General features: G+C 43.9%; 1 protein-coding gene across 5 annotated transcripts in view; it reads right to left on the bottom strand.

The window, feature by feature from the left end:
* The window catches only part of TASP1 (taspase 1), a 185411-nt gene extending 164092 nt beyond the window's left edge, over positions 1-21319 (bottom strand). For all 5 annotated transcript variants that reach the window (XR_009247487.1, XM_058679934.1, XM_058679932.1 and 2 more), the window contains exons 1-4: positions 21246-21319; positions 10339-10557; positions 6236-6303; positions 1982-2050 (exon numbers count right to left, since the gene is read on the bottom strand). Coding sequence is in view for 4 of the 5 variants with exons in the window: in XM_058679934.1 (XP_058535917.1) it covers positions 1982-2050; positions 6236-6303; positions 10339-10483 (282 nt within the window). In the remaining variant the exon portion in view is untranslated. The remainder of the gene's footprint in view (positions 1-1981; positions 2051-6235; positions 6304-10338; positions 10558-21245) is intronic.
* Between the last annotated feature and the right edge of the window lie 6147 nt (positions 21320-27466).

Below are 27466 nucleotides of genomic sequence, written 5' to 3'. Positions count from 1 at the left end.
CCTGTACGTCTCTTCCTCTTACTCTTGGTCTTCATCTCTGTTCTCTGCCACTCAAAAGCCTAAATAAAATATTTTACAAAAAGGTACTGTTGGAAAAAGAATTTGTATAAAGATAGTCAAATTTTCCCCTCAGATGTAATAATTAAAATGGGGAGAGCTGCACTAACTCTCTATATCTTATTCCTATTTTGTTAAGAAGGTCACTTCGTAAGTGTACTCTCAAAACACACAGGTAATCATTCAACACTAAATCTCACTCATTAGTATGTCATTATTCTAAAATGTATTTTTAATGATAAATTAGTAAACCTTTTAAAAGTAAGATTCATCACTGTGGAAAATTGGAATGAAGTTCTCAAAATCATGTTTAGCAGAACATGTGAAAATTCTTTTAGATGAAAAGAAAATTGTAATTTCATTCAATTTTACAATCACAGTTGCCATTATACCATATTCCTCCAGCCACTCACCTACCTTCCTTCCTAAGACCCACACAAACCCTAGTCACCAATATCAGAACATGACTTTCTACACAAAAGAGAGTAATTTTCAACTACCTTAAACTGAATTTAGAAGAATTCCTGCTCATATGTGTGCTCTGAGTAAATGTAAGATTGGGTGGTAAATACACTTTCCTTCTTATGCCACTGTTCTTGTTTAATCTACAATAAGTAATTCTTCCTTCTTTGACGTAACATTTGTCACTAACAGTCACCATCAACGTCCACCTCGTGCATCTGACTCCTAGAGCACCACAGCAATGACTTCCGACCATGATGGGGCCCCTCCTGGGCATCACAAAGTACTCCACAGGAATGTCGTGTGTCTACTCGTTCACTGACACAACTCTATGATATAGGAACTACTCTCACGTTGCAAGTGGGGTAACTGTTAGGGACAGGCTATGACATCCCCAGGAACCGATGAGTAACAACTGGTAGCATGTAGTATAAAGTATACTAGTCACAATGTGAGGGCACCACAAACCCTCATGTCATAAATGTCAGGGAGCAGAATACAACATAACTGTGCCCAGCACACACGTTCACCTTTCCGGATGACATTAGGACAAGACGAGGAGGTTATCAAGAGAGACTAAGATCAGCAGAGCAAGACTAAATGTGCAACCCCACAATTAAGCAGGGAAAAACACAGAAAATTTTGGTAAAATTGGCCATTTTCACAGGAAAAGCATGACAAGATATATGCCCTAATACTAGAGCCTAAAGAGAAGGGCACAATCCAACCAACTTGGGAATGTCTACGCGAACTATCATTCAATCCTCAAACTTAATCCTCTTTTCATGTCTTAGTTGATTCTCCAGTCTTCTCAACCAGAAAATAAGATTTGTTCACAACAATACTCACAAGTGATGGCCATAAACACACATTCTCTAACACTGAGTGGCAAAAGTCAGCCCTGCGAAGGCCTCAATACTTTCGGCACAAAACCATCCAACTTGCAAGTTAGAAGAACGTGAACACCCTGACAGTCAAGTACAAAGAACTACAGAAGTCCTCAACACCCACTTAAAACTGGGACAAACTCAGCAATCTCACCTCATGCTACACAGCTTCCAGGCATATACCTAACCAAGGAAACTTCCCCGTCCACCTTAAACACCTTTAGACAGCTGGAATTATTTTTATTTTGTTTCCTAAACAAGAAAACACGCATCTCTTTTAAGGAATTAGCTTCAAGAATATCCCACTGAAAATACTGAGAAATTTTAAGCACCAGGTCACCACTAATATTTGTATTCCGGAATTCCACAATACCCAGTCACCACTAATGATTGTATTCATGAATTTCACATAAACAAAGACAAAAGGACATAACTAGCTTTTACATTACAGGTTTCTTCAGGAAATACTAGTTATAAAATCACACCTGACCATCTCAAAAGTTTCACACCTTTTAAGAACAAAGCACACAAATTCACAAATATTGTAACTACAACATAAGCAGAGAAAAGCATACCTCAAGTTCCACCAAGGCCGCAGTCACTGCATCTGTAGCAAGAGCCCCAGCTTGTAGCTTTTCAATCGCCTATGAAACCAAGGGCAGAAATTATTTACTGCAAAACCACAACTTCTGAGGCATACCCATACACTTGAGGAAGTATAGGAGATGTTTAGAGTCAATATAACTCTATCACTAATTCCACTCCATACTTCAGGACATACACAAGCAAATATTTATATTCAAGCCAACCTATGATATAGTTTACTCAATATTACCTAAATTATGACAATAGAATATGACTAAAAATGCAAAGTGTATGAAATTTAATGAGTGAAGTGGCTTCAGTTATCACAAGGCAAATCAAAACAGTCATAGAAATTGTGCAAATTCAGTGTTCTTCAAATAGCCTGACAACACATACTGTACAAATAATGAATCACAGACAAAACCAGCCAGTTTTTCAGCCAGTTTGCAACTCTCCCTAACCACATGGATTAACAACTTGAGTGACTCTCAGTCACAAAGACATTTAGAATCCATAAACAGAAGCATGGCTTCTATAAACAGTCTCATACTGAAATATCTGCTATATCAAGACTTAAACATATTATTTTACAATATAAATTATGAGTAGTAAATATCTATAAAATCACCTTGCTTTCTTGGGCATAAAATAAGAGAGGAGTAGGAGAGCGGGGAAAACCAGCCCACAAGATTATTAAGAACCCAGTTTGATCGATAAAAAAACTGTTCCAAACTCAGAACTGCATTCCTCAGGAAGCTCGACACAGAAATTCACTTGACAGAGAAATTCAGGAGGCTAACTATACAATCCAAATGTATTTGGTTTCCAGGACTACAGTTACATAAATAGGAAATATTTCAGATAGTGAAAATATTTCATCCTTTGGAAAAAATACACATAAAATAGCTTAGAGAACACTCAGCCTTTACCTTTCTTTGTACAATATACATAGATATGGGCACTCAACAATCCCTCAATTGGTTGTTTTCAGTCTCACTTTGAGATTCTTGAAACATTTATACTTTGAATGGCCTTTATCAAAGCTACTGGCAAACCACTGAAGAAGTTGCCTAAAAAGAAAATACTGAGGCAAAACACACTTCCATTTCTAGAGTCAGGGAAAGTTTTCTCACAGAAATACTTGATTGGCCTGTCTATATCAGGAATATATCAAACAGTCTCAAGCTCTTTTTCTTTACAGTACCTGTAAAGAAAAAGAGCTGTAGCTGCTAGCTTCAGAAGATTACTACAAAGCTAAATTCAATATTGCAGCTCTCTCTTTAGGATCTCCACTGAACCGTATTTTCAAGTGAAAGGCCTGGGTGTGTTGAGTGAAGAAATCAAATTTTCCACAGACAAAACTACTGTGGAATTCAAAAATGGTTATCACTTAGCCTGAACTCAGGAAGCTGGACTGTAGGACAGACTGCAAAGCACCTATTTCCGCTACATGATCATAGACAAGTTGAAGAGCAAGATGATATGCGATCTTGACCCTTAGAACAGGTATTGAAGATTCAGAGATAGTTCTATATCAAGTCTATATTTTCTCTTCTGATATTTTACATAAAATCAATCAGTCAACTGATGAAACAGCTCCCAATTTGAGTCTCTGTCAAGGACAATCTAACACACTCTAAGAAACCTTCTTCTGGGCCCAGCGCGAGTAGCCTAGGGAGCTAAAGTCCTTGCCCTGCATGTGCTGGGATCCTGTATGGTCACCGGTTCTCATCCCAGCTGCCCCAATTCCCATCCAGCTCCCTGCTTGTGGCCTGGGAAAGAAGTTGAGGACGGCCCAAAGCCTTGGGACCCTGCACCTGCATGAGAGACCTGGAACAAGCTCCTGGTTCCTGGCTTTGGTTCAGCTCAGCTCTGGCCGTAACAACCCCTTAGGGAGTGAACCAGAGGGTGGAAGATCTTTGTTTCTCCTTCTCTCTATATCTGCTTTTCAAAAAAAAAAAAAAGAAAGAAAAGAATAAACCTTAAAAAAAAAATAGAAACCTTCTTCTGGATCCCGGTGCACGCAAGGTGAGGATTTAGCCAACTGAACCAATGTACTGTGCCTAGCTGCTCCCTGCCTGTAGCCTGGGAAAACACTGGAGGATGGCCTAATCCTTGGGGCTCTGCACCACCATGGGAGACCTGCAAGAAGCTCCTGGCTCCTGGCTTTGGACCAGCCCAGTTCTGGTTGTTGCAGCCATCTGGGGAGGTGAACAAGCAGATGAAGATCTTTCTGCTTCTCCCTCTCTCTCTAATTCTGACTCTTAAGTATGATAAGCAAATCTTTAAAAAAAAAAAAAAAAAAAAAAACAGGGCCCGGCGGCGTGGCCTAGTGGCTAAAGTCCTCGCCTTGAAAGCCCGGGATCCCATATGGGTGCCGGTTCTGATCCCGGCAGCTCTACTTCCCATCCAGCTCCCTGCTTGTGGCCTGGGAAAGCAGTTGAGGACGGCCCAATGCATTGGGACCCTGCACCCACGTGGGAGACCTGGAAGAGGTTCCAGGTTCCTGGCTTCGGATCGGCGCGCATCGGCCCTTTGCGGCTCACTTGGGGAATGAATCATCGGACGGAAGGTCTTCCTCTCTGTCTCTCCTCCTCTGTGTATATTTGGCTGTAATAAAATGAATAAATCTTTAAAAAAACAAAACAAAACAAAAAAAACCCCTCCAGCTTCTAAATTCTGATCCCAGGGCTCTGCTCAGGAACACTGTGCTCCATGACTGTCTTACAGCCCTGCGCGGTGAGACACTGCAGCCACATGTTCCTCAGCAGGAGCAGAAAGCTGACCTACGGCCCTGCTAGCAGTAGCTGTTCAAGTGGAATTCCTACTGGTTCTTGCAAACACACAGGCACTTCATGAAGCAAGAGGCCAGCTTCCTTCCAATTACTTTTCATTTTCAACAATAACGCATCATTCTGTAAAAGTTTCACTGACATCCACAGCAGACTCATTCATCCAGGAAGGCAGAGCTGCTGAAAATGGGCTCTCCTGCTCTATGTGGATGTTTGTCCTAGTCATCACCTCCATCCTGCTTCACTTTGGACAGGCAGGGGCCAAAAGGGTCCCTGTTGCTTGTTGCCATGTGACAAAGTGAGCAAGACCAGGAAATCTACAGATCCTAATATGACCCCGCAGACTTGCAGCATCACGGAAATCATGATGCAAGCTAGGTGAAACTGATGTGCAGCTGCTGGGCGAAGTGGAAGATGAGCAGCCTGTGGATCATCAGCCCCTGGGAGGAGGGACCCCACAGGAGTCAGCAGCAACAGAGCAGGAGCCTGACACACCAGGCCAACCAGGCTTCAGAAAGAAAAAGTTGAGCAGTCCACTGCCCACTAGCTCTCCATTGACTTGCCCTGGGCTTCCAGTCCAGCCTCCAGTCCCACTGGACACACTCAGGGGCAAGGGAGACACCAGCAAGGCAAGGGAGAGAGGGAGGGGATAGGCAGAACGGGGCCTAGGTTTATTATCAATTTCAAAAATACAGTAAAATCCCTGTAAGAAAATATTCTTATTTACTTATGAGACTTCATTCATAAGAAAAAGCTTAGATCTCTAATAAAGTATAATCTTCTTAAATGAAAAGAGCTTAAAAAGACCCATATTTACTCGATATACAGTATCCAATTAACATTCTATTTGCATAAGAAGTAATGGAAGGTTTGCTTACAAGAGTATATAATCAGGATCAAAATAAAAACAAATAATATTTCTTCTGAGTCCATTCCTACTCCCACATTATTATTGAATAATTTAGCTAAACCTCAAAAACCAAAGGGGAAAAAAAAGCACAACTGAATATAAGGATAAAGCTAAACTCAGGAATGACAATGGATTTGCTAGGATACAAATTACATGATGAAAAACAGAAGGAAAAAGTACAGGATAACCTAAGAAAAGCACCCACTTTAATTTTTTAATGATGTTTTTTCTTTCCTTCATGGAAAGATGGAACAGCTGCCTGGAAGCTCTTTTCCCCCACCCCTTCTATATGGTACAACCGAAGATTACAGAGATGTGATTACATACCCACAATTCCAAAAATGCAGACTTTAATCTGGGGAAGGAGAGGAAGAGCTAAGCTTTATTCAAAGAATGAAGGAAAACCAGACCTACAAATAGGAGCAAAACAATCTGTGGTCCAAACCAAAGGCTGTCCTATAAATGAAGCCTTGAAATTTTGAATTTCAACGTAAAGCTCCCTTGTGTTCAAAACAATTATACCCTACAAATTCTGTTCGTACCTTCTGACAAGCTCGTTTGCATACATGTTTATATTCCTTGGCTTTGGATTCTGAATGATAACCTGCACCTAGAGTAGAGAAATAAAAACCAATTGTAAGTTATTATTACACTGGAGATCTTGCTAATATAAGCAACCCATAAAACTTAATGCTATCTTAGTAAAAATAAAACTACTGCCCATGCTTCATGGGTTTTTCAAGATCTAACAGCCTCTTTCTCTACCATAAGTCAGTTATTTTTTCTTTCAAAATCTCGTCTGCCTGTGCCCCTAGAAATGGCTCAAATCCCCAAAGTCCTCTCCTCTCCTCTCCTTTCCAAGTCATGACTTCTTTTTTAAGGTTTATTTATTCTTATTTAAAAGATTTTTACAGAGACAGGAAAGACAGAGATCTTCCACTGGCTGGTTCACTCCCCAAATGGCAGGAATGGCCAGAGCTAAGCTGGTCCAAAACTGGGAATCAGGAGCTACTTCCTGCTCATCCACATGGGTGCAGCCATTCTCTGCATAGCAGAGCATAAGCAGAGGGTCTGACTGGAAGTGGAGCAGCCAGAACATAATCCACACGTGATGCCAGTGCCACACGTGGTGCTGAGCCACTACACCAGCCCCAAATCATGACTCCTTTGCATCTAGAATTGATAACCCAGTGTGTGTCAGATAGAAGGTTCCTTCTCTACTGGCTTTGAAATAACTCCTGCAAATGGGGAAGAACATTATGGGTAGCAGGTGCCTATCCACTGCCATCCCATATGGTCAGCAGTTTGATTCCGGCTACTCCATTTCCAACCCATCTCCCTGTCAGTGGCCTGGGACAGAAGCAGAGAATGGCCCATCTGTTTAAGCCTTTGTATCCATGCAGGAAACCTGGAAGAAGCACCTGGCTCCCAGCTTTAGCCTGGCCCTGCCCTAACTGTTACAGCCATCTGGCAAGTGAACTAGCAGATGGAAGACATCTCTTGCTCACTTGCTCACTCTTTGTGTCTGTCTGTCTGTCTGTCTCTGTCTCTCTCTCCCCCCTACCCACAACTCTGATTTTCAAATAAATAAGTAAATCCTAAAAAAAATAAAAAAGCTTCTGTCACTTAGGAAATTACTGTTTAGAATCCAGAATTCTTAAAAACAACTTTAGGACTACCTCCTGAGAAGCACCTGAGGCTGGAGTTGAGGGTTGTATACGCTACCTACCACAGCTCCCACCAACACCAGCACTCGTGTGCTTTCATGTGCCCCCTGCACGGGAGGTAGGGGTCTTTCTGAGGCCTTAGGGACAGCACATTCATCACAGGTCCCAGACTGCAGTGTAACATCTCAGAGAACCCAGTCTGCTAGCAGCATTTCCTAAAGTATGGGATACTGCTGCCAAAGAGAGACCTGCAGTATTTGGATGAGAACATCAAATAACATGAGCATACAAACTTTATCATTAGAATGGGGAAAGTCTCCCCTTGGCCCAGTGGGTCATTACTATTTGATTAGCACTTGCTACTTTTATCACAAAGAAAAGATAGGCTCAGGATCCAAGCCACTTCCACACATGCTATTAATGAAATTTAATCACATGGGGCTTTATTTTTGTACAATGCTTAAACTTATTTTCACTTATGACAAATGATATTGATACTTCATTTTAAATAAATAAAAGTTCAGGATAAAAACATACAGAGATGGGTATTTAGAGGCTGGCCTAAGCAGGTTAAGCTGCCATGTGAAATGTCTCCAGTTAAAGGCATGGGTGCTCCATTTCTGACCCAGTTCCCTGATGATGCACTCAGGAAAGCAGCAAAGATGGCCCAAGTACTTGGACCCCAAAATTCATTTGGGAGATCAAGAGTTCCAGGCTCCTGGCTTCAACCTGACCCAGTCCCAGCCCTGGCAACCATTTGGTGAATGCACCAGGAATGGGAGATCTCTTTTTCCCTGTCTCTCACTCTATCATTCTGTCTTTCAAATAGACAAATCTGTTAAAAAGAAGGCATTCAGCCTGGTTGTTAACAAGCCACTATCGGGCCCGGCGGCGTGGCCTAGCGGCTAAAGTCCTCGCCTTGAAAGCCCCAGGATCCCATATGGGCACCAGTTCTAATCCCGGCAGCTCTACTTCCCATCCAGCTCCCTGCTTGTGGCCTGGGAAAGCAGTCGAGGACGGCCCAATGCATTGGGACACTGCACCCACGTGGGAGATCTGGAAGAGGTTCCAGGTTCCCAGCGCGCATTGGCGTGCACCGGCCCATTGTGGCTCACTTGGGGAGTGAAACATCGGATGGAAGATCTTCCTCTCTGTCTCTCCTCCTCTGTGTATATCTGGCTGTAATAAAATGAATAAATCTTAAAAAAAAAAAAAAAAAAAAGAAGAAGAAGAAGAAGAAGAAGCCACTATCATACATCAATGTACCCAGGTCAGTTCCTATGTTCCGGCTCTAAGCCCCAATTTCCCACCCATATAGACCTTGGGAGGCAGCAACGTGGCTCAAATCACTGGGTTCCTGACATTGAGTTCTTAGCTCCAAGTTACAATCTGGTCTAGCTCCAGGTATTTAGGGAACAAAATATAAACAGGAGCTCTGTCTCCTTTCTGTAATTCTCTCTATCTCTTCCCATATCCCCATCTCTCATTCCCTTCCTCTCTGCCTCTCAAATACTGAAAAAAAAAAAAAAAAAAAAAAAAAAACAGAATCTACCACTTCAATAACTAAAATCTGGGCAAGTCTACTTTAGTGTGAAAGAATAACTCCACAGTCATTCAGAATTTTACTTCATGAACCTTTGTCCCTTAAAACATAAGATAAATGCTTCTACATAACCAATTATCCTCTCTGCCCTTTCAATACATTAGAAGTTGGCTGGGGGAGTGTTCCTTGATGCTCTTACTTTCTGCTCTTATCCCTGCTCTCCTAGCATTGCTGGCCTCAGTTCTAAACTTTACCTCGGAAGCACCACCTTCTAGTACGTTTCTAAGAAAGGGCAGAGTCATGTTAATAACAGAAAGTGATGCTTTCTACATAATCAAAAGCCCTATGTTGCTGCTTGTTAAAAATGTCAGGCTTTTCGTGTTCATTTTCCAAATGTTCATTCTGAACATAATGAGCCAGTAAGTCATCATGGAAGACACACCATCAACATGGTGCAGTAGAAAGAACACAGGACTAGGAACTTGAAGGCAAGACTTTTGCTTCCAGCTCTAGTTTACACCAGATTATGTCTATAAATTCACTTCATTTCTTTAAAAAAGCCTCTGTAAGAAAACTGTTTAAATCCAAATGCTTTTGTATGTTTAGATCCTTCTGGCTATATCATGTTAGACTTCCCAAATTGTTTAGTCTAGATATAAAAACACACACACAAATCATAAAAATAAATAAATCTTTTAAAAAGGAGGGGTAAGGCTGCCACTATAGCATAGTAGGTTAAGCCCCTACTTGCCAACTGGTATCCCATGTGGGCACCAGTTTGAGTCTCACTGCTCCACTTCCCATCCAGCTCCCTTGCTTATGGCCTGGGAAAGCAGTAGTAGATGGCCCAAATCTTGAGACCCAGAGAGAACTCCTGGCCCCTGGTCCCTGGATCCTTGCTTCAGATCAGCTCAGGTATGGTCATTGCAGCCATTTATGTAGTAAACCAGCACAAGGAAGATCTTTCTGTCTCTCCTCTCTGTAAAACTGATCTGCCTTTTCAAAAAAATAAATTTAAGTAAATAAATAAACAAAACTTCCCACAAGATGAAGTAACTCCAAGACTATGTAACTTTAAGATGACGAAAGTCTAATACGGAGGTCAAAAATCTTTTTTCAGCAGCCTTGCTTTTTAAAAAGTAATCCAGAGTTTTGGAATTATTTTGGTTTTAAGAATTTCTAAAGTAGACATAGCTATCGCACATCAGGGAGGAGAGTGAAGAAGGTACAGGAGGAGCCGCCCTGACAAGGCCTTCCGTCTAAAAGAGGGCCTCCCAATCTGGAGGGCCATTTCTGGGTTTCAACTCTGTGCCAGTTTGCCTCTGCCCAGGTGAAACTGCAATTCTCAGTGTACATCAAGGCAAGAAAAATGAAACAAAACACAACACATCCACATGACCTTCATAATGTCCACCCTTGCACAGGAAGCACTCACCCGCATGTACCAGCACAAAGCCCCCTCGTTGGTCTGCATGGGGCTGCTTCACTTCCAAGTCTCTGGCTGTTACTTCAACAGCCGAAATCTGAGCTGAACGGGAAGGCAGCCCTTCTCCAGAGCTCATCCCCTTCTCCATGGTCATTCTCCAAGACTGGCATCTTCTATCTGAGAAAGGGCATGCTTCTATCCAAGAGTAACTGCAGAACAGGAACTGCCCTAGAGGAAAACAAGGAAAGCTGGTATGATTTCTTCCCATTAAGAAACTACGTGTACACACACACACACACACAAATCATGCAAAGGTAACTTTCAAAAAACCTTCCCTGTAAAGTTATTTAATAGGGTGATACAAAGAACATAAAAGGTTAGAATTTAAATCTGCTTGAAGCCATATAAACACAAGAATGATCACAAACCACATTTCCTGCTGAGTCCTGTGATACTTTCTCATCCACCTATACTACACTGAAGTCATCCTCAACACATGCTTAAGCATCACTTTTTGCTCCCTAAAAACTAAAACACAATCTCTGGGATATTTTGGAATCACAAGTAGCACCAAACCTAGATGCAAAGCTTACATTTCTGATTCAAATAAAGTAATGGAGGGGTAAGCACTTGGGGCAATGGTAGCAACACTGCTTGGAAGGCCCACATCCCTGTACAATTCTAGCTCCACGTCCAGCTTCCTGTGAACGCGCACCTTGAGAAGCAGGTGACAGCCTTGGCATCTGAGTCCCTGACGCCCACAAGAGACAAGGACTGAGCTGAAGCCTGGCTTCAGCCGGCTGTCTCTCTCCCTCTCTCTCATGCTCCCCTTTTCAATCAAAATGAAAAATAAATGAAAAACAATGAAATAACATACAGATTCATAATTACATGATGCCAAAAAATTCTTTTTTACACAAATTTTATTTTTTATGATTACTTGGTGGATCAGGGTGGTCTAGGGAAAACTGAGTGTACTCATTGCTTCCAAATGTGCTATTTCCTCTTGTTATTTCTGAGGGAAGGGGAGAGACAAAGGGAGAAACCACTCACAATTTTCCACACTTCCCAGTACCCAGGATGAGGAACTACCACCTCGTACCAACCCAGAGTCTCAATGTGTACATATTCCGAGGGTTCTGTCCAAGTGGTTTTGATAGTTCTGAGAAGTTGCTCATTTCGTTGCTCCAGGATTAAGAAAATCTTTCCAAGGTCTATTGGTTGACAAAATCCACCTTAATGCATCCACAGGCCCAGGAACATGCTGCAAAGCTTGGCCAGGAGAAGTGTCCAACCTGTTCTGCTTTCCATCCTCTGAGAAGGCAGTGAACACACCCTGCTGGCCTAGGTCAGCTGGCCACCATGCCCCCTATATACATCTGGGTATGCTGTCCACCACAGAGGCATCAGCAACTGAGGCCCAATCCCAACACACACACACTCCAGCGTAGACAATACATCCTGTGATTTTTCCCTGTGGCCTAGGTCTGAATCCAGCAGTCCATTTGGGGAATCCCTCAGGAAACCTCATCTGGGGTGACCTCAGACTTGACTTGTGTGCACCACCCAGGGCAGGGTCAGGTTTGTTCTGTCATCTGCACCAGCCAATGCACATACCCGTGGATGCAGCTTGCTCAGTTCCACCTCAACCCGTATCTCACAGGAACCAAGGAGTGCTGAAGCCCAGCCCAGCCAGCCCACTGTAGTCCTCACACATACCAGGGAGTGCTGGAGCCTTGTCAGGGTGACTCCCAATAACTCCTCCCATGCCTTCCCCTAGCCCAATACTTGCACAAGTCAGTCTCTGCTGCATCCTAGCCCAGCCCAGCCCAGGCCATATCCCACTGGCTCTCATGAACATCGATAGGTGCTACAGCTTAGATCAGCCCACCCTGTCTCCAGACCCTGGCCTTCATACATGCCAACAGGTACCACTGTGTTATCCTTCCTGGCCTGCCCCTGACTCTGGTTCTCCTGCTCACCAGCTGTAGGTACAGTCTAGCGTAGTATCCACAGTTCCCCTACCAGGCATGATCCCAGCCCCATATTTTATGCCCCATTTTTGTGGGGGGTGGGTACTGAAGTCCAGAGCGACATGACTCACACCCAATCCTGCCACTTCCAGCTGATGCTGTGGCTTAGTCCAGCTTGTCTGCACCCATTCTGGCTTTCATATGCACCAGTGGGTATGGCAGCGGGGCCCTGCCTGGTCTGACCTCAGTCCCAGCTCTCACGCGGCCAACCAGGCAAGTCACATAGGTTTCCCTACTAGGTCTGCTCCCAGCCCTGGAAGTTGCACTTGCCAGCAGGTGCTGCAGCTCAATCTGAGATGGCCCATCCTCAGTCCTAACATTTGGCAGCAGATACTGCACCTGGCTTGGCACAGCCTACCGCCAGTCCAGTTCTCACCACGAGGTGGCAACAGCGCAACAAAACCTGGCCCACTCCCAGCACCAGCCCTTACGTGAACTGGGGGGTACTGCGATCAAACCTGGCTTGGCCTGAATCTCTTCATGGCTCTCATTCATACAAGTGTGTGCTATGGACTGGCCCAGCATGACCTACCCCCAACTTGGCACACATGTATGCTGATGGGTGCTACAGTCCAGCTTAGTCTGACCTACCCTCAGCACCAGTACTTGTGCTCCTACAGACTAATACGGGGGTTCTCCAACTTCTCCCACAAGGCCGGCTCCAGGTCCCGGATCCCACGCATACAAGTTGGTGCAGTGGCCTTGCTTGGCATGGTCTTTCCTCAGTCCCAGCTTTTGCACGGGCCAGTAGGTGCTGCAGCTGGCACTGTTCAGCCACCCCCCAGTTCAAACCCCATGAGTGTCAGATGAATTCCTGTCAAGTGAGTTCTGTGCTCCAGCCTGGCAGGGCCTGTCAGCACCCTAGCTCTTTGCATAAATGGTCAAGTGTTGCATTCCCACAGAGGTGAACTCACAAGACCCCTACAGATCTGGTTCTTTCACACTGGGCCCAGTCTGATGTGATCCAAATCCTGACCCGATACTCATGGGCAGTACTGAAGTCGAAGCTGTCCCCCAACCCCAGCTTTTGCATGTTCAAGTAGGAGACACGGGTTGACATTTAGCCCAGGCCAGGTCTCCCACATGTGTGCTTGGCGGGGAGAGGGGTGTCTTGACCTTACCCAGACATGTGCTCAGTTTCTCCTCTCCAAATCACTCCATCTCAGCTCCCTCAGCCACCTGCAAGCACAGTAGCCCGGCCTATGGAAGACCCCAGAGTCATTCCTCTCCTGTGAAACATGCTGTTCCTCAGCTGCTCCCACTCCAATACAATCCCCAGACCAGTTCCTTGGGCAATCTGCAGCCTCCCCTCATCAAACCCTGCCCAGAGGCCAGGGCGGCATGTCCTGGATGAGTTCCCTGCCTTCCCCACACACTTAAACAAACAAGCAAGCAAGCAACTATGCTGGCATACTGGTATCGTCAACACAAATTTGTCATCAACCAGGCCCAGAAGGTCCACCAGCTACTGGCTGCTTTTCTCCCAGCAGTGCATCCCCTGCCTAGGTACAAGGCAATCTAGGCCACTGCCTACAACCGGGGCTATTACCACTTTTTAAATTCAGGACTCATTAAGCAGCTGATTTAATAAATTCTGACAACAAATAATGAAAAGATGATAAGAGAGGTAAAATGGACAGATCTCAGTTTACAGAAAAAAAATTACATAATCAATCATATAGAAAGGATACTGAGACAACTGAAAAATGACCTGCCATATGACCCAGCTATCCCACTTCTGTGAACATATCCAAAGGAAATGAAATCAGCATACGAGAAAATGACCTGTAATCCTATACTTACTTACTACCTACAATAGTGAAAACATGGGAACAACCCAGAGATGCCTGTCGAAAGAGGAATGGATAAACTGTGGAATATTTACTCCATGGAACACTTCTCCACCATTTAAAAGAAGAAATTCTACCACGGGCAACAGAATGGTCCCAATTAGAGACCACTATGCTCAGCGAAATAAACCAATCCCAGAAAGGCAACACATGTTCTGATATAAAGCAACCTTTATGTAAAATACAAGATCAGTAGATACACAGGTAAACACGCATGTACATACAGTCATCTAGAGGAACTGTGTAAGAGACTCTCATATCAAAATACAAATATACAACACAGAATGCATCTCTATTTCCAAACCAAAGATGGACTTTCGAATCAAAGACTCCTAATGAAACTGTTAAATATATTCTGACAACAGGATACCGAACTTCTTGTCACTGTCTATACCTACAATGTCAGGATACACTTAAATAGCAGAATGATGGATTTATGACTGATCTTGAAGGACTATACTACTGTAATAATATAGAAGAAATCAGTGCAGAGACAGGAAGGGAAATACACTGTAAATATTATAATGTAATAGTATGGGGGGAAATATGATAATATAGGGGAAATCCCAGAGCCTATAGAACTGCATAAAATAAATTTTTAAAAAAGATACTGAATTTTTCAAAAGAAAGACACAAAAAGCCACACTACAATGCTACTTTTTAACTTAAATTGGCAAATATTAAAAAATGAGACAATGTGTTTTGAGGACACAGGAAACCAGGAGTTCTCCTAAACAGGGACTGGCAGCATTCAACGGAACATCCCAACAAGGACAATTTGGTAAAATCAATCAGAATTATGATATGGATTAAAAATAAAAATAGCCTTTGGAAAGAGAAGTCTTGATACACAGATGTGGAAAAGTCTTAAAGATATTCACAAAGTAAAGAAAAAGGTACAGAAATAATTAAAATTTAAAAAAATGTAAAGGAATGGTTTAGAAATATATGCAGCATTGTTCTGGAAAGAGGAGGAAGATACAGTTAAATATTGACTGACTGATGTGGCTGTCTTTATACAAAATGTACATCTGTAAGAATCTAACAAAAAAGAAAACAATGCTTACCAAGATGTGGACTCCTCATGGATCAGGACGAAATGAAGATCTCACCATTCACCCTTTGTATCTTTTCAACTTGAACCATTAAAGCAAATTACTTTCAAAAACTACTTTTATTCATTTCTTTTTTCTTTACTGTAGCTTTTAAAGGGCTACAAGTAACTGGCTAACAATGAAGTTTAAGATCCAAAGTAAGGTGAGCCTATGGGATCCCACAGAAACAAGCAGGGAAATGCCACATTTGGAAGCTTCTGCATGTTCAGCCCACTGAGCCGGGAAAGACACAAAAACACAACCAATCACAAACAATGACTCCATGCATCCTTTCTGGTTTTGTTTTTCTCGATCTCCAACTCACAACACACAAGCTACTGACAATCCAAACTGGAGAGGGTTGGCAGGGGAGTGGGGGCAATCACAGGATTTCATCTCCACAGGTAAAGCTAGGGAATAAAAACAAACTATGACTGTGGATTAACATCAAATGTCACTGTGTGAGGACAGACATTTGTCCTAATTATTTTTTTTGTAATTATTTTATTTTGACAATCTTACACAGCTGATTAGGGCACAAAGGGTCAAAGGCTACAAGTAAGTGGGTAAAACCATTGTTTCCACATTATTATTATTTTCTTCTGTATCTGGGGTAAGGGCAGAGATAAAAGGAGAAGCCGCACCCAACCTCCCACCCATCTCAGGTCCCAGACGTGCGGCATGCTCCAAGGGTCCTGCTCAAGTGGTTTTGATAACTCAATAGTTCTGAATTGCTGCCAATCTCGCCATTCCAAGCACAATGAAATCTCTCCAGAATCCACTGGGTGACACAATTCACCTTAGAGTCTCCACTTGCCCAGATTTTCACTGCCAATACATGGCTGCGACAGTTGACTGATTTGTTCTGCCCTCCATCATCCTTTGTGGCATATTTGGCCTAATTAGTAAGGCACTCCACGGGCTGCTCATGCCTCATATCAGAGCGTCTGGGTCTAAGCCTGCTTTTTTTATTTTGGAGCATGTTTGAAAACAGAAATTTTGTAGTTGCCTACCAGTAGAGATGTCAAAATTTACCATGATTATATCTAAATAGCAACTTGTCTTTCTGCTACAATAAAATAGTTCATCACAGAATATCCATATGATCCAGCAACTCCATTCCTAGGCATATACCCCAAAAGAACTAAAAACGTATGTCTATACACACTTTTACACAGATGTTTACTGTATTATCTAGAAGAGCCAAAAGTATAAATGGTCATGAAGTGATGATTGATGAATATCATATATTCATACAGTGAAACATTCTATAAAAAGAAAACAAAGAAGCCATACACTAAAGGACACATACTGCAGTGTTTCATCTACATGAAATACTCAGCGGGCTCCGGCAGTGTGGCACAGGAAGTCAAGCCACCAAAGTCCTTACGCCTCTGCTGCTCACATGGCAGACCAGGAGAGAATTCCAGGCTCCTGGCCTTGGCAGGCTTCTGCCCTGGCCACTGCAGTCATTTAGGGAGTGAACCAGAAGATGGAAGAGCAGTTTCTCCCTGTAACTCAGTCTTTCAAGTAAACAAATTTTTAAAAAGAAAAAAATGTCCAGAAAAGACAAATCTAAAGAGATTGAAAAGTGTAATAGTTGCTTAAGACTGAAGTGATGGAGGGATAAATGCTGATGGGGCAGAATTTCTTTTAGTGGTGATTAAAAAATTGTTCTAAAATCAGCTGTGGTGACAGTTGCACAATCCTGTGAAAAAATAATACATATCATTGATGATATACTTGAAATGGGTAATTTATCTTAGTAAAGCTACTAACAACAACAACAAAAGCCCTTCTTGCTTCCTGTAAATTCTATCTTTTCCAAATTCCTAAATTCCATGGCCTTAGTTCCCTGTAGCATTAGTCCCCCAGGTCACCTGCTCCTCAGGGTCAACTCCAATCTATCATCTTTGCTCTCCATGACGCTGGAACACCATTCCTGCAGTTTCCTTCCGAGTCTCATCTTTCAACACTAACCTATTAGCATATCAGATGATTACTCATTGTCATCTGCCTTGAGCTCATATTAGAATGTAAATTCTATGAACACTCTTTTTTTAAAAAAAAGATTTATTATTATTATTGGAAAGCCGGATATATAGAGAGGAGGAGAGACAGAGAGGAAGATCTTCCATCCGATGTTTCACTCCCCAAGTGAGCCACAACGGTCAGTGCGCGTCGATCCGAAGCTGGGAACCAGGAACCTCTTCCAGGTCTCCCACGCGGGTGCAGGGTCCCAATGCATTGGGCCGTCCTCGACTGCTTTCCCAGGCCACAAGCAGGGAGCTGGATGGGAAGTGGAGCTGCCAGGATTAGAACCGGCGCCCATATGGGATCCTGGGGCTTTCAAGGCGAGGACTTTAGCCGCTAGGCCATGCCGCCGGGCCCTCTATGAACACTCTTAACCAGCTCAAAATAAGCTCCTCTTCCCCAAAAACTTAGCTTTCTAAATTACTCATTTTTCTGAATAACATTATTTTCCAACCTTGCAGTCAATTTACACTGTACCCAAGCTGCCAAATACTACAGATTTTCCCTCAAAAGCATGTAACTTCCTTTTCTCTGACCCTTGTTCTATATAACTACACTGTCCTATACACCTATATACTTCTCAGTATAAATTCTGCAAAAAAGCACTTTAATTATGCTCTCTAAAAAAACCGAGTACAATAAAATAACCATCTACAAAAGGATGTGAAAACAAATCTTACAAAGGGCAATTCCAACTAAAAATATCATGCCAAAAGACGTGAGCAGACGTGAAAGAGATATAAATTGAAAATCTGACATTAAAAAACTGTTCAAAAATACAAGCACAACTCCCACTGCACTGGCACAATAAATTAATCTAAACATTTTAAAAAGGAATTTGTGAGTAAGTATCAAGAGCCTTAAAATGTCTCACTTTGCATTTACCATGTTGCACAGACATAATTCATGTGTGGACTAGCTTACAGAGACAACCTAACAATATCAAAGATGGTCTCAGGATTGAATGGAGCAAGGACAAGGAAAACTAGATTTTCTCCTTAAAAAACCTTTTTCCACTCAATAATTTCCACTAAAAGCAGAAATTTAAGGTAAATTTCTGAGACCAGAATGAAAGTAAACAAAAGCTTGATTATCACGGGCAGGAGAAAAACTCGGGATAAAACCTTTCCACTCGGCAGAGCTTTGAGTGGCACTAATTGAAGGATCTAAATGTTCATCTCATCTCTTTTACAGACCCTTCTCCTCCTGCTACATGTGATGGCACTAGGTTTTGGTTTCCTTATACCATTTAGAAAACATCCACAGGCCCTGTTGCTAAAGTATGGAGGTTTCTGTTCTTGCTTTGCTACAGTTTTGCTCAAAATGTTCCAGGAGCAACTAAAGGATGAGCAAGTAATGGCATCCAGGGTCCAGCAAGAGGCTCCTACCGAGGCTCACCTCCTCAGCTTCTGTAACTGAAGAACAAAGAGCCTTGCTACTGGTTTTAACCTGAAGCTTTCGTGGCTCATCAGATCAGCTGCAGCACATACTTCCAGTCACCTTCGACTCGGTAATTCCACTTCTGAGAATATGCTCTACCAAAACCAACTTTACACACAGAAATGCTTTTAAGCCTTCTATACTGTGCTTAACACAGGATAAGTCAGGATAACAAACCTCTAGGAGCAACCTATCTTTAAAATGATAACCAAGAGTAAACTGCTTCTCAACAGGGCGTCAATGCCACTGAATGGGAAGAGAGCACTCCTTTCAACAAACAGTGCTGGGAAAATGGGATCCTCATGATACAAACTCCACCACACAGAAGTCAAAGATGTACATATAAGAGCTAAGACTACAAAAGAAAACACTGAGGTAAATCTTACAGAATCTGGATTTGACAATGATTTCTAGGTACAACATGAAAAGCAGCCCCAAAATGGGTAAGCGGGACTTAACCAAAATTCTAAGCTTTGGTGCTTCAAATGACAATATCTGAGACACTGATGAACAAGTTAACTCACAAAATAGGAGAAAACATTACGGATCACCTATCCGAAAAAGAAGTTGCATCCAGAATACAAACACACACACACTCTAAAACAAGAAACGAAATTCTAAAATGAGCTAAGGAAATGAATACACATTTCTCCAAAGATATACAGAGGACTCAAGCACATAAAGAGATGCCCAACACTGTTAGTCACCAGAGATGCAACCTGTAGTTGCAATGAGCCACACCTCACAAGCGCCAAGTTGCTTCTCATCAAAAAGGAAAGTATTTGCAAGAATTGGGAGAACACAACCTATTCCGATCTGATAAAAGAAACAAAATCTGGTACAGCCACCTTGGAAAACATCAAACAACTCCGGCACATTGGCTCAATTGGCTAAAACTCAGACTACAAGTGCCAGCAGCCCATATGGCTGTGTTCTGGCTGCTCCACTTCCCATCCAGCTCCCTGCTTGAGGCCTACAAAAGCAGTAGAGGATGGCCCGAAGCCTTTGAACTCTGCACCTGTGTGGGAGACCCAGAAGCTGCTGGCTCCTAGCTTCAGATCTCCTCAGCTCCAGCAGTTGTGGCCATTGGGGAGTAAACCAGGGAATGGAAGATCCTGCTGTCTCTCCTTCTCTCTGCAAATCTGCCTTCCCAACAAAAATAAATCTTAAAAAAAAAAAAAAAAAATTCAACAAAGTTGCCACATGACCCAGTGACTCCATTTCTAGGTGTATGTTCACGACACTAGAAAATGTTCTTACACTCAGAAATTCATACAAGGATGTTTCTAAAACTCTTCAAGGCAGCCAAAGGGCAGCAACAACCCAGACAACCATCAACTCATGGTGGTTAAGATGTGTGCTGCATTTCTACTCCTACAATGGAACTCAAAATAACTCCGTACTGATGGACCACAATGAACCCTGACAGTGCTGGGCTGACTCAAAGAAGCTAGACACAGATGCCACACATAACAGGTCCAGGGAGCCTACAGCAGTGACCACAAGGCCTGGGAGGAACAGCTAGGCAACAAGAGGGGTCATGGTAAAAAGTACAGGCTTTCTTCTGGGGCGGGGAATGATCAAAACTGAAAATGTACATACCACTGTACTTTACAGCCCAAAAGGATGAATGGCATGCTCTGTGAAATGTATCTCGGCAGGGAAAATACCAACCACCTACTCATACACTAGCGCAATGTTTACCAATTGTGCTTTGTGGTTAGTGTAACTGCCATATTTTATACAATGATCAGAGCTTGATGTGCATTAAAATTAGATCAAAATGCTGGGTTGGTGGAACCACAGGTGATGGAAATGCCTGCCTGTATAATTAATAACCACTGAAAAGTTTTATTTACCACAAACAAAACAGGAAATCATGCGAACCTCAAATGGCATGAGCAAAAACCCCTCAGCTTCATCTTCAGTCATCCCCAATGCATCTGTCTTTGCCCTGCCCTACAGCAGCAGGCCAGGTGGCACTCCCGGAAACACGGTGCCCGCTCCGGCCTGGGCACCTCCGCTTCCTGTCTCTCACCCTGCTAGCCAGCTGCCTCGTCTTCTGGGTGCCGTCCTCCCGTGCCCGCAGGCTAACCAACCCCCTGCGGCCGTGTCGGCCTCCAACCAGGAATAAGGGGGTCTCTCGGTGAGGCTCGGGAGACACCTGCAGCCCGCGGCTGCACGGCGGGTACTGCCCGACACGAGCTCTCCCCCGCGACTCAGGAGACGGCATGGGGCCCGCCACGCCACACTGGAGACTCCGCGTTGGGCAAGGGGTGGACGCGGGCCCCACGCGAGACCAAGACACGGGACAGTCCAGGCCGCTCGCGCGGGCCTCGCCCCAGCCAGGGGCAGCCTGCGCGCCGACCGCTCCCGGCCCCACGGAGGCCGTCCCAGCGAGCCAGCCCAGGAGCCCAGGCGGAGGCGACCGCCGCGCGGACAGCCGGAGGACGAGGGACACTCACCCGCTCCAGCCCGAGCCCTCGCGGCACCGGAAGTAGCCTCCCGCCCGTTGCCAGGGTGAGGAAGCAGGAGTGACGCTACGCCTCTCCATTGGGCTTGCACGCCGAGCACGTGGCCGGAAGCGCAGACCCAAGGTCGGCCCGGACCCCGCCTCCTGCTCTCGAGGGGGTCTCACCTGGCTGGGGAGGTGTGTTACCCACCAACACCTGCGGCCCGGTGCTGCTCTGCGCAGGCGCCGTTCCCTGTCTCCCCACCCCTACCCCTTACCGAGGCCGCTGACGGCCCAATGCTGACATTTGTCTGGCCAGCACCGTCCTGGCAAATATATCAAATAACTTACCGCGAATTGCAGGGTTAAGAACTCAATTTACTCAGCTGTTACAGGCTCCCTAGAAAAAAACTCGACTTCTGTCTCGTGGCCTAGAGTCCACTCTGGCCCTTGGGGGCAGTGAAGCCGTGGCCTTGTGGATCTCATCACAAGCCCTGGTTATATGTGTGTAATCCCCTGTTTCCGTGTAACCAGTAGCAGGGAATTTTTAACTTGTAACCTGTCTTGCACAGAGAGTTAGAAAGTCCCAAAGCAACACAGTTTGAGGATTCTTTATCTGAAACGCTTGAGGCAAAAGTGTTTCTGTTGTCAGATTTGGGGACATTGCTATATATATAATGAGATACTTGAAAATCCCATTCTAAACACAAAACACATTTATGCTTCAAATACACATTTTGTAACATGAGCTGAACATAATGTTACACCATTTTTTTACTTTGTGAATGAAACAAAGTTACGGGGTGCAAAATCGCCCATTTATGATGTCGCTGTGGGTCCTCAACCAGCTTCAGATTTTGAGCCATTGAAGATTCCAAATTTCAAGCCCAGCGTGAAGCCTCAATTATCTAATCTTGCCTTTCCAAGCAACGTCAGGATCCCATATGGGCACCAATTCGTATCCCAGCGGTTCCACTTACCTTCCAGCTCCCTGCTTGTGGCCTGGGAAAGCAGCAGAGGATGAACAAAGCCTTAGGATCCTGCACCCATGTGGAAAATCCAGAAGCAGCTCATGGCTCCTGCCTTTGGATCCGCTCAGCTCTAGCCATTGGGGCCACGTGGGGAGTGAACCAGCAAATGGAAGATCTTCCTCTCTGTCTCTCCTTCACTCTGGAAGTCTGCCTTTTAAATAAAAATAAAACAAAACTTTCAGAAAAAAAGTTTCAAAATTTCAGAGTAGGGATGCTCAGGCATTACACCTCGAAGTATAGCCTCCAGATCATCAGCTGAAATCAGAAAGTTCGGATTTCAGGTTCAGCAACTTAGCCCTTCAGGTGATTCTGATTTACCTGCAGCTCACCTGATTGTAGAGATGGAGTGGGACAAATAACGCGCTGAGCTCCTCGGAAGAGAATGATGCAATCAAGAATCTGAGCCTTCTAAAAGCCAGGAACACAGTTCAACGGTATATGGGAATGGGTCCAAAGAACAAATTCCCATTCTGGAATTCCTGGGGATGGGGGATGTTAATAATAAAGAAAATATTTCTTAAATCCATTAATTCCTAACTCATATTTAATAATTCATATTCATATTTAATAATGACGATTTAATAATTTTTACATTGTCCAAAGCATTTGTCTGATAATATTCTTCCCTATGAGCAAAAAATTATTCTAATGCTTATCTCATAGTTTACCAATAAAAATCATTTTACTCTGGGCCAGTGTTGCAGCATGGTGGCTTAAGCCTCAGCCTGTATGGACCTCAGCACAATAGCCTAGTGTCTAAATCCTCGTCTTGAATGCGCTGGAGGACAGATCCTATCCCAGCAACTCCACTTCCCAGCCAGCTCCCTGCTTCTGTCCTTGGAAAGCAGTTGAAGACGGCCCAAAGCCTTGGGAACCTGCACCTTCTGGGAAATCCAGAAGAAACTCTTGGCTGCTAGCTTCAGATAGGCACAGCTCCAGTCATTATGGCTATTGGGGAACGAACCAGCAGATGGAAGATCTTTCTGTCCTTCTTCTCTCAGTAAATCCGCCTTTCCAAAAATAATGATAATAATAATAATAAAATAAATCTTTAAAAAAGCCTTTACCTGCAATACTGACATTCCATATGAACACCAATCAGGTCCCAGCTGCTCCACTTTCAATCCAGTTCACTGTTAATGCTCCTGGGAAACCTGGTGGCCTGTTTAAGACTGTGCATATTTGTTACTCAATTCTTTTTTTTTTTTCAAAAGATCTTATTTTTATTGCAAAGTCAGATATACAGAGAGGAGGACAGACAGAGAGGAAGATCTTCTGTTTGTTAGTTCACTCCCCAAATGGCCACAATGACTAGAGCTGAGCCAATCCTAAGCCAGGAACCTGGAGCCTCTTCCAGGTCACCCATATGGGTGCAGGGTCCCAAGGCCTTGGGCCATCCTCAACTGCTTTCCCAGGCCACAAGCAGGGAGCTGAATGGGAAACGGGGCTGCCGGGATTAGAACCAGCGCCCATATGGGATCCTGGGCATGCAAGAGAAGGACTTTAGCTGTTAGGCTACAGCATCGGGTCCCATGAATTCTTATTATGGTAGGTAAATAGTACTTCCTTTTGCATAAAATGAGACGTTTGTATAAAATCAACCATTAAATGAGACTTAACTGAGCCAGAACCAGAACCAAAACCAGCTGCTCACCGGGTGCCTTGAAATTACAATCACACATGTGTTCCAGGCCTCAAAGTCTCTACTTTTTCTGTTAGTGCGTAGTCCCAGCTAACCCTCCATGGTTTTTTTCCCTACAGATTCTGACTGGTGATGCACAAAGTGGACTCCATAAGGGGAAGCTGATTTTTGTATTAAAAACAATTTTTTTTTTAATTTATTTGAAAGGCAGAGTTACAGAGAGTTAAGGGGAAACACAGAGAGAGATCTTTCCTCCACAGGTTCACTCCCCCAAATGATTGGAATCCAGGAATCTAGAGCTATTTTTTTTTAAAGATATATTTGTTTATTTTAAAGGCAGAGAATTGGAGAAGTAAAGATCAGGAGGCAAAGAGAAAAAGAGAAAGAGCTCTCCCATTGCTGCCTCACTCACCAGGTGACAACAGCCAAGGCTGGGCCAGGCCAAAGCCACAAGCCTGGAACTCCGTGTGGGTCTCCCACTGTAACAGCCTAGACCTGGTTGTTGGAGCTATTTGGGTGCAAAACAACAGGATTTCTGTGTCTCTCTCTCTCTCTCTCCCTCTTCCTGTCACTCTGCCTTTCAAATAAATAAAATGTTTTTTAAACTCATGGAATGACATAAAATGTTAGTCTTTTATATGAAACTCATTTTGCAAACTAGACTCACAGATATTTTTTACTATGCTGAACAGAATGACTAAGATCTATAATGATTTTATGTGCAAAATCATTTGGTGTTTCTACAGAAATTGAGTGGAGTGGCTAGCACTGTGGCATAGTGGATTACGCCACAATCTGCAGTACTAGCATCCCAAATGCGCATTGAATTGAGTCACAGCTGCTCCACCTTCAATACAAATTCCCCTCTAATGTGCTGGGAGAACAACAGAAAATATTCCAAGTGCTTGGATCTCTGTACCCCTCCTGGCTTTTGACCTGGCCCAACCTTAGCTGTTGTGGTCATCTGAGGAGAAAACCAATGGATGGAGGATCTCTCTCCCTCTATGTCTGTCTCTCCCTTTCTTTCACTGCCTTTCAAATAAATAAAACAAATCTTTTAAATATTAAAAAGAGAGAGAGAGAGAAATTCAGTAGCTTCTTACTTGGCATGGCTGAAAAGATAAAACAAGGAAGGAAAAAGGAGATGGAGGGAGAGAAACTGTGGAGTTGCAGTGCCAGTTCTTACAGTACAACTGAAGTGCGGTGCACCTCCTGGAGCCGCGTTCTGAGGTTTACCTCTAAGTCCTATCCTGGCGCCATGGGAACCCAGGAGCAACCAGGAATGTTTAGCAAGTGAATGGGCTGTCAGCACCTTGAGACCTGAAGCCGGGCCCAGAGGATGGAGGGCATCACTATGGGAGCCTGATGCTCCTAATGGGAAACAGATGGTCCCAGCTGTCACCTGCCATCAGCCTGCTCCCTGAATATCTTCAGCCCTGGCTCCTTCTAGGCCCAACCAGCTGTATAAACACTTGGTATCCGCAAGCTTGACTTTGAGGGCAGCCAACCAATCTGTCTTCTTTTCAATTAGGAGAGCCTGCCTATGTTGATTTTGAATTTGAACTCATTAGAATAGCAATTACGAAAGGTGATTCCTTATTTCCTTTCCCTTTCCTTGTAATTTTTAGTTTGTATTTTCTTTGCCATCAGGATTCCTGGGGTGGTATGTCTCCTCATGGTTAATCTATTTGGAATTGGAAGCAAAGAAAATCTGTATGAAATAAGAATGCATGGAGCAAGTATGTAGCAAAGCAGATTATGCCGTTGACACCTGGTGCCTTTCATCCCATTTCAAAGTTGTCTGAGATAGTCCTGCCTCTGTTTCTAATCCATCTGCCTCAAATTTAATTGGGAGGCAGTAGATGGTGACCCGGGTAAAGTTCCCACCACCCGTGGGAGACCCAGATGGAGTTCCTGGCTGCTAGTATGACCTGACTCAGCTTCAGCTGTGGCAAGCTCTTGGGCAAGAAGCCAACAGATGGAAGATCTCCTTTTATCTGTCTCTGAAATAGATAAATGGAACTTTTAGGCCTGGCAGGGGGATAGCCCCAGACAAGGGGGCCTGTGGAGACCTGGGGGCTCATGCCCTGAATCCCAGGCAGGGGGGTTAGAGGAAGAACTTTAGGTTAGCATGCTGGCATGGTGTACAGGTGGATTGGGCCTAGAAAGCTGTCAACATGCTTGAATCTTGGGTGGGCAGAGGGATGGATCCCAGGTCAGCACACAAACCAGGAGCTAGAGTCCCTAGTGGGCAGGCAGAGCTCCAGGCCAGCATGCCACACCCCTGGAAGACTGAGCTGGGGAAGACCGGGCTGGGAAATCCATGCACTCCCAGATGCAGGGACTGTGGATTGCTCAGGGAAAGATATGTGGGGATGTGTAGGAGAGAGGGTCACTGACGGAGTATGTTGCAGGTGAGGAATGACTTCTGGGGGACTTCAACCAACAAAGGCAATGTACTTGCAAGTAAGTGAGGAGGCTGAGACTGAGCAATTTGGAGGAGGGAAGCCGGAGGACTTTCCTGGGTCAGACCAATACACTAGCCCATGTGGGAAACTTGAGCTGGGTAGTTACCGTTAACCACCGCCGATCAGCACACAATAAAGCTAGAGCTGGGGGCCTACCTGGCAGGGCTAGATCACAGTACCTACCAGTGAGTGTCAGAATGGGTGCTGGGTAGTATTAAGCTGGGCCATGACACTGATCGGCAATCAAGTGAACCAGGTCTGGGAGCAGAATCTTTTCCTCAGTGGAAAAGACAGAGTAGTGGACAGCTAGCCCAGATCCGCAAGGAGGATATGGAAGCCCACTGAGTCCTGCAGAGGACATTTGTACCATCCCAGAGGAAGGAAGACAGAACAAATTGTACAACTGTTCAAGCCAAACAATGACAGCAAATATCTGGGCGAATGGAGACTCTGAGGTTGACTATGTCAGCCAATGGACATTGGAAGGATTCCCTCATCCTTGGATTGGCGAGATCAACAACATTTCAGAACTATCGAAACTACCTGGGTAAACCCTAGGAATATGCAACATATTGGGACCCTGGCTTAATATTGAGTGGCCATTCTTCATCCCTGGGTTGTGGAGCAGTTAGTTGGGAGGCTGGGTAGGGCTTCTCCCATTATACCTCCTCTCCAGCCCAAAATAAGGAGAAACAAAAAATTTGGAAACAATGATCACACCCAATTTTTCCTAACCCTTGATCCAGCCCACTCCGATTAACTACGTCAGCATCATTAAAAATTAAACAGAAATAAATAAATTAATAAACTTACAAAAATAAAGAAATAAAAATGTGTTAAAGAGAGATGGATAGACCATATGGGTGATCTGGCTGATACATGAGTTCTGGGAGCAGCCCTGTGTCCTTGGGAACATTATTTTAACTTTGTTTGGACTCATTTTCAATTATGGGTAAAGTAAAACAGTAAGATTTCGTTTATCTGTAATAAATTTTCCCATTACTAATATTCTTTAATAACTTAGTATTTTAAGGCTTTTACACATTCTTTCTTTCAACAAACTTTTTTTTAAGATTTATCCAATTTTCTTTGA

Source organism: Ochotona princeps, chromosome 22, assembly GCF_030435755.1.
Source record: "Ochotona princeps isolate mOchPri1 chromosome 22, mOchPri1.hap1, whole genome shotgun sequence".
In the NCBI taxonomy this organism is placed as follows: domain Eukaryota; kingdom Metazoa; phylum Chordata; class Mammalia; order Lagomorpha; family Ochotonidae; genus Ochotona; species Ochotona princeps.
Note: the sequence above shows the minus strand (reverse complement) of the source record. Positions and strands in the feature narration are given on the sequence as shown.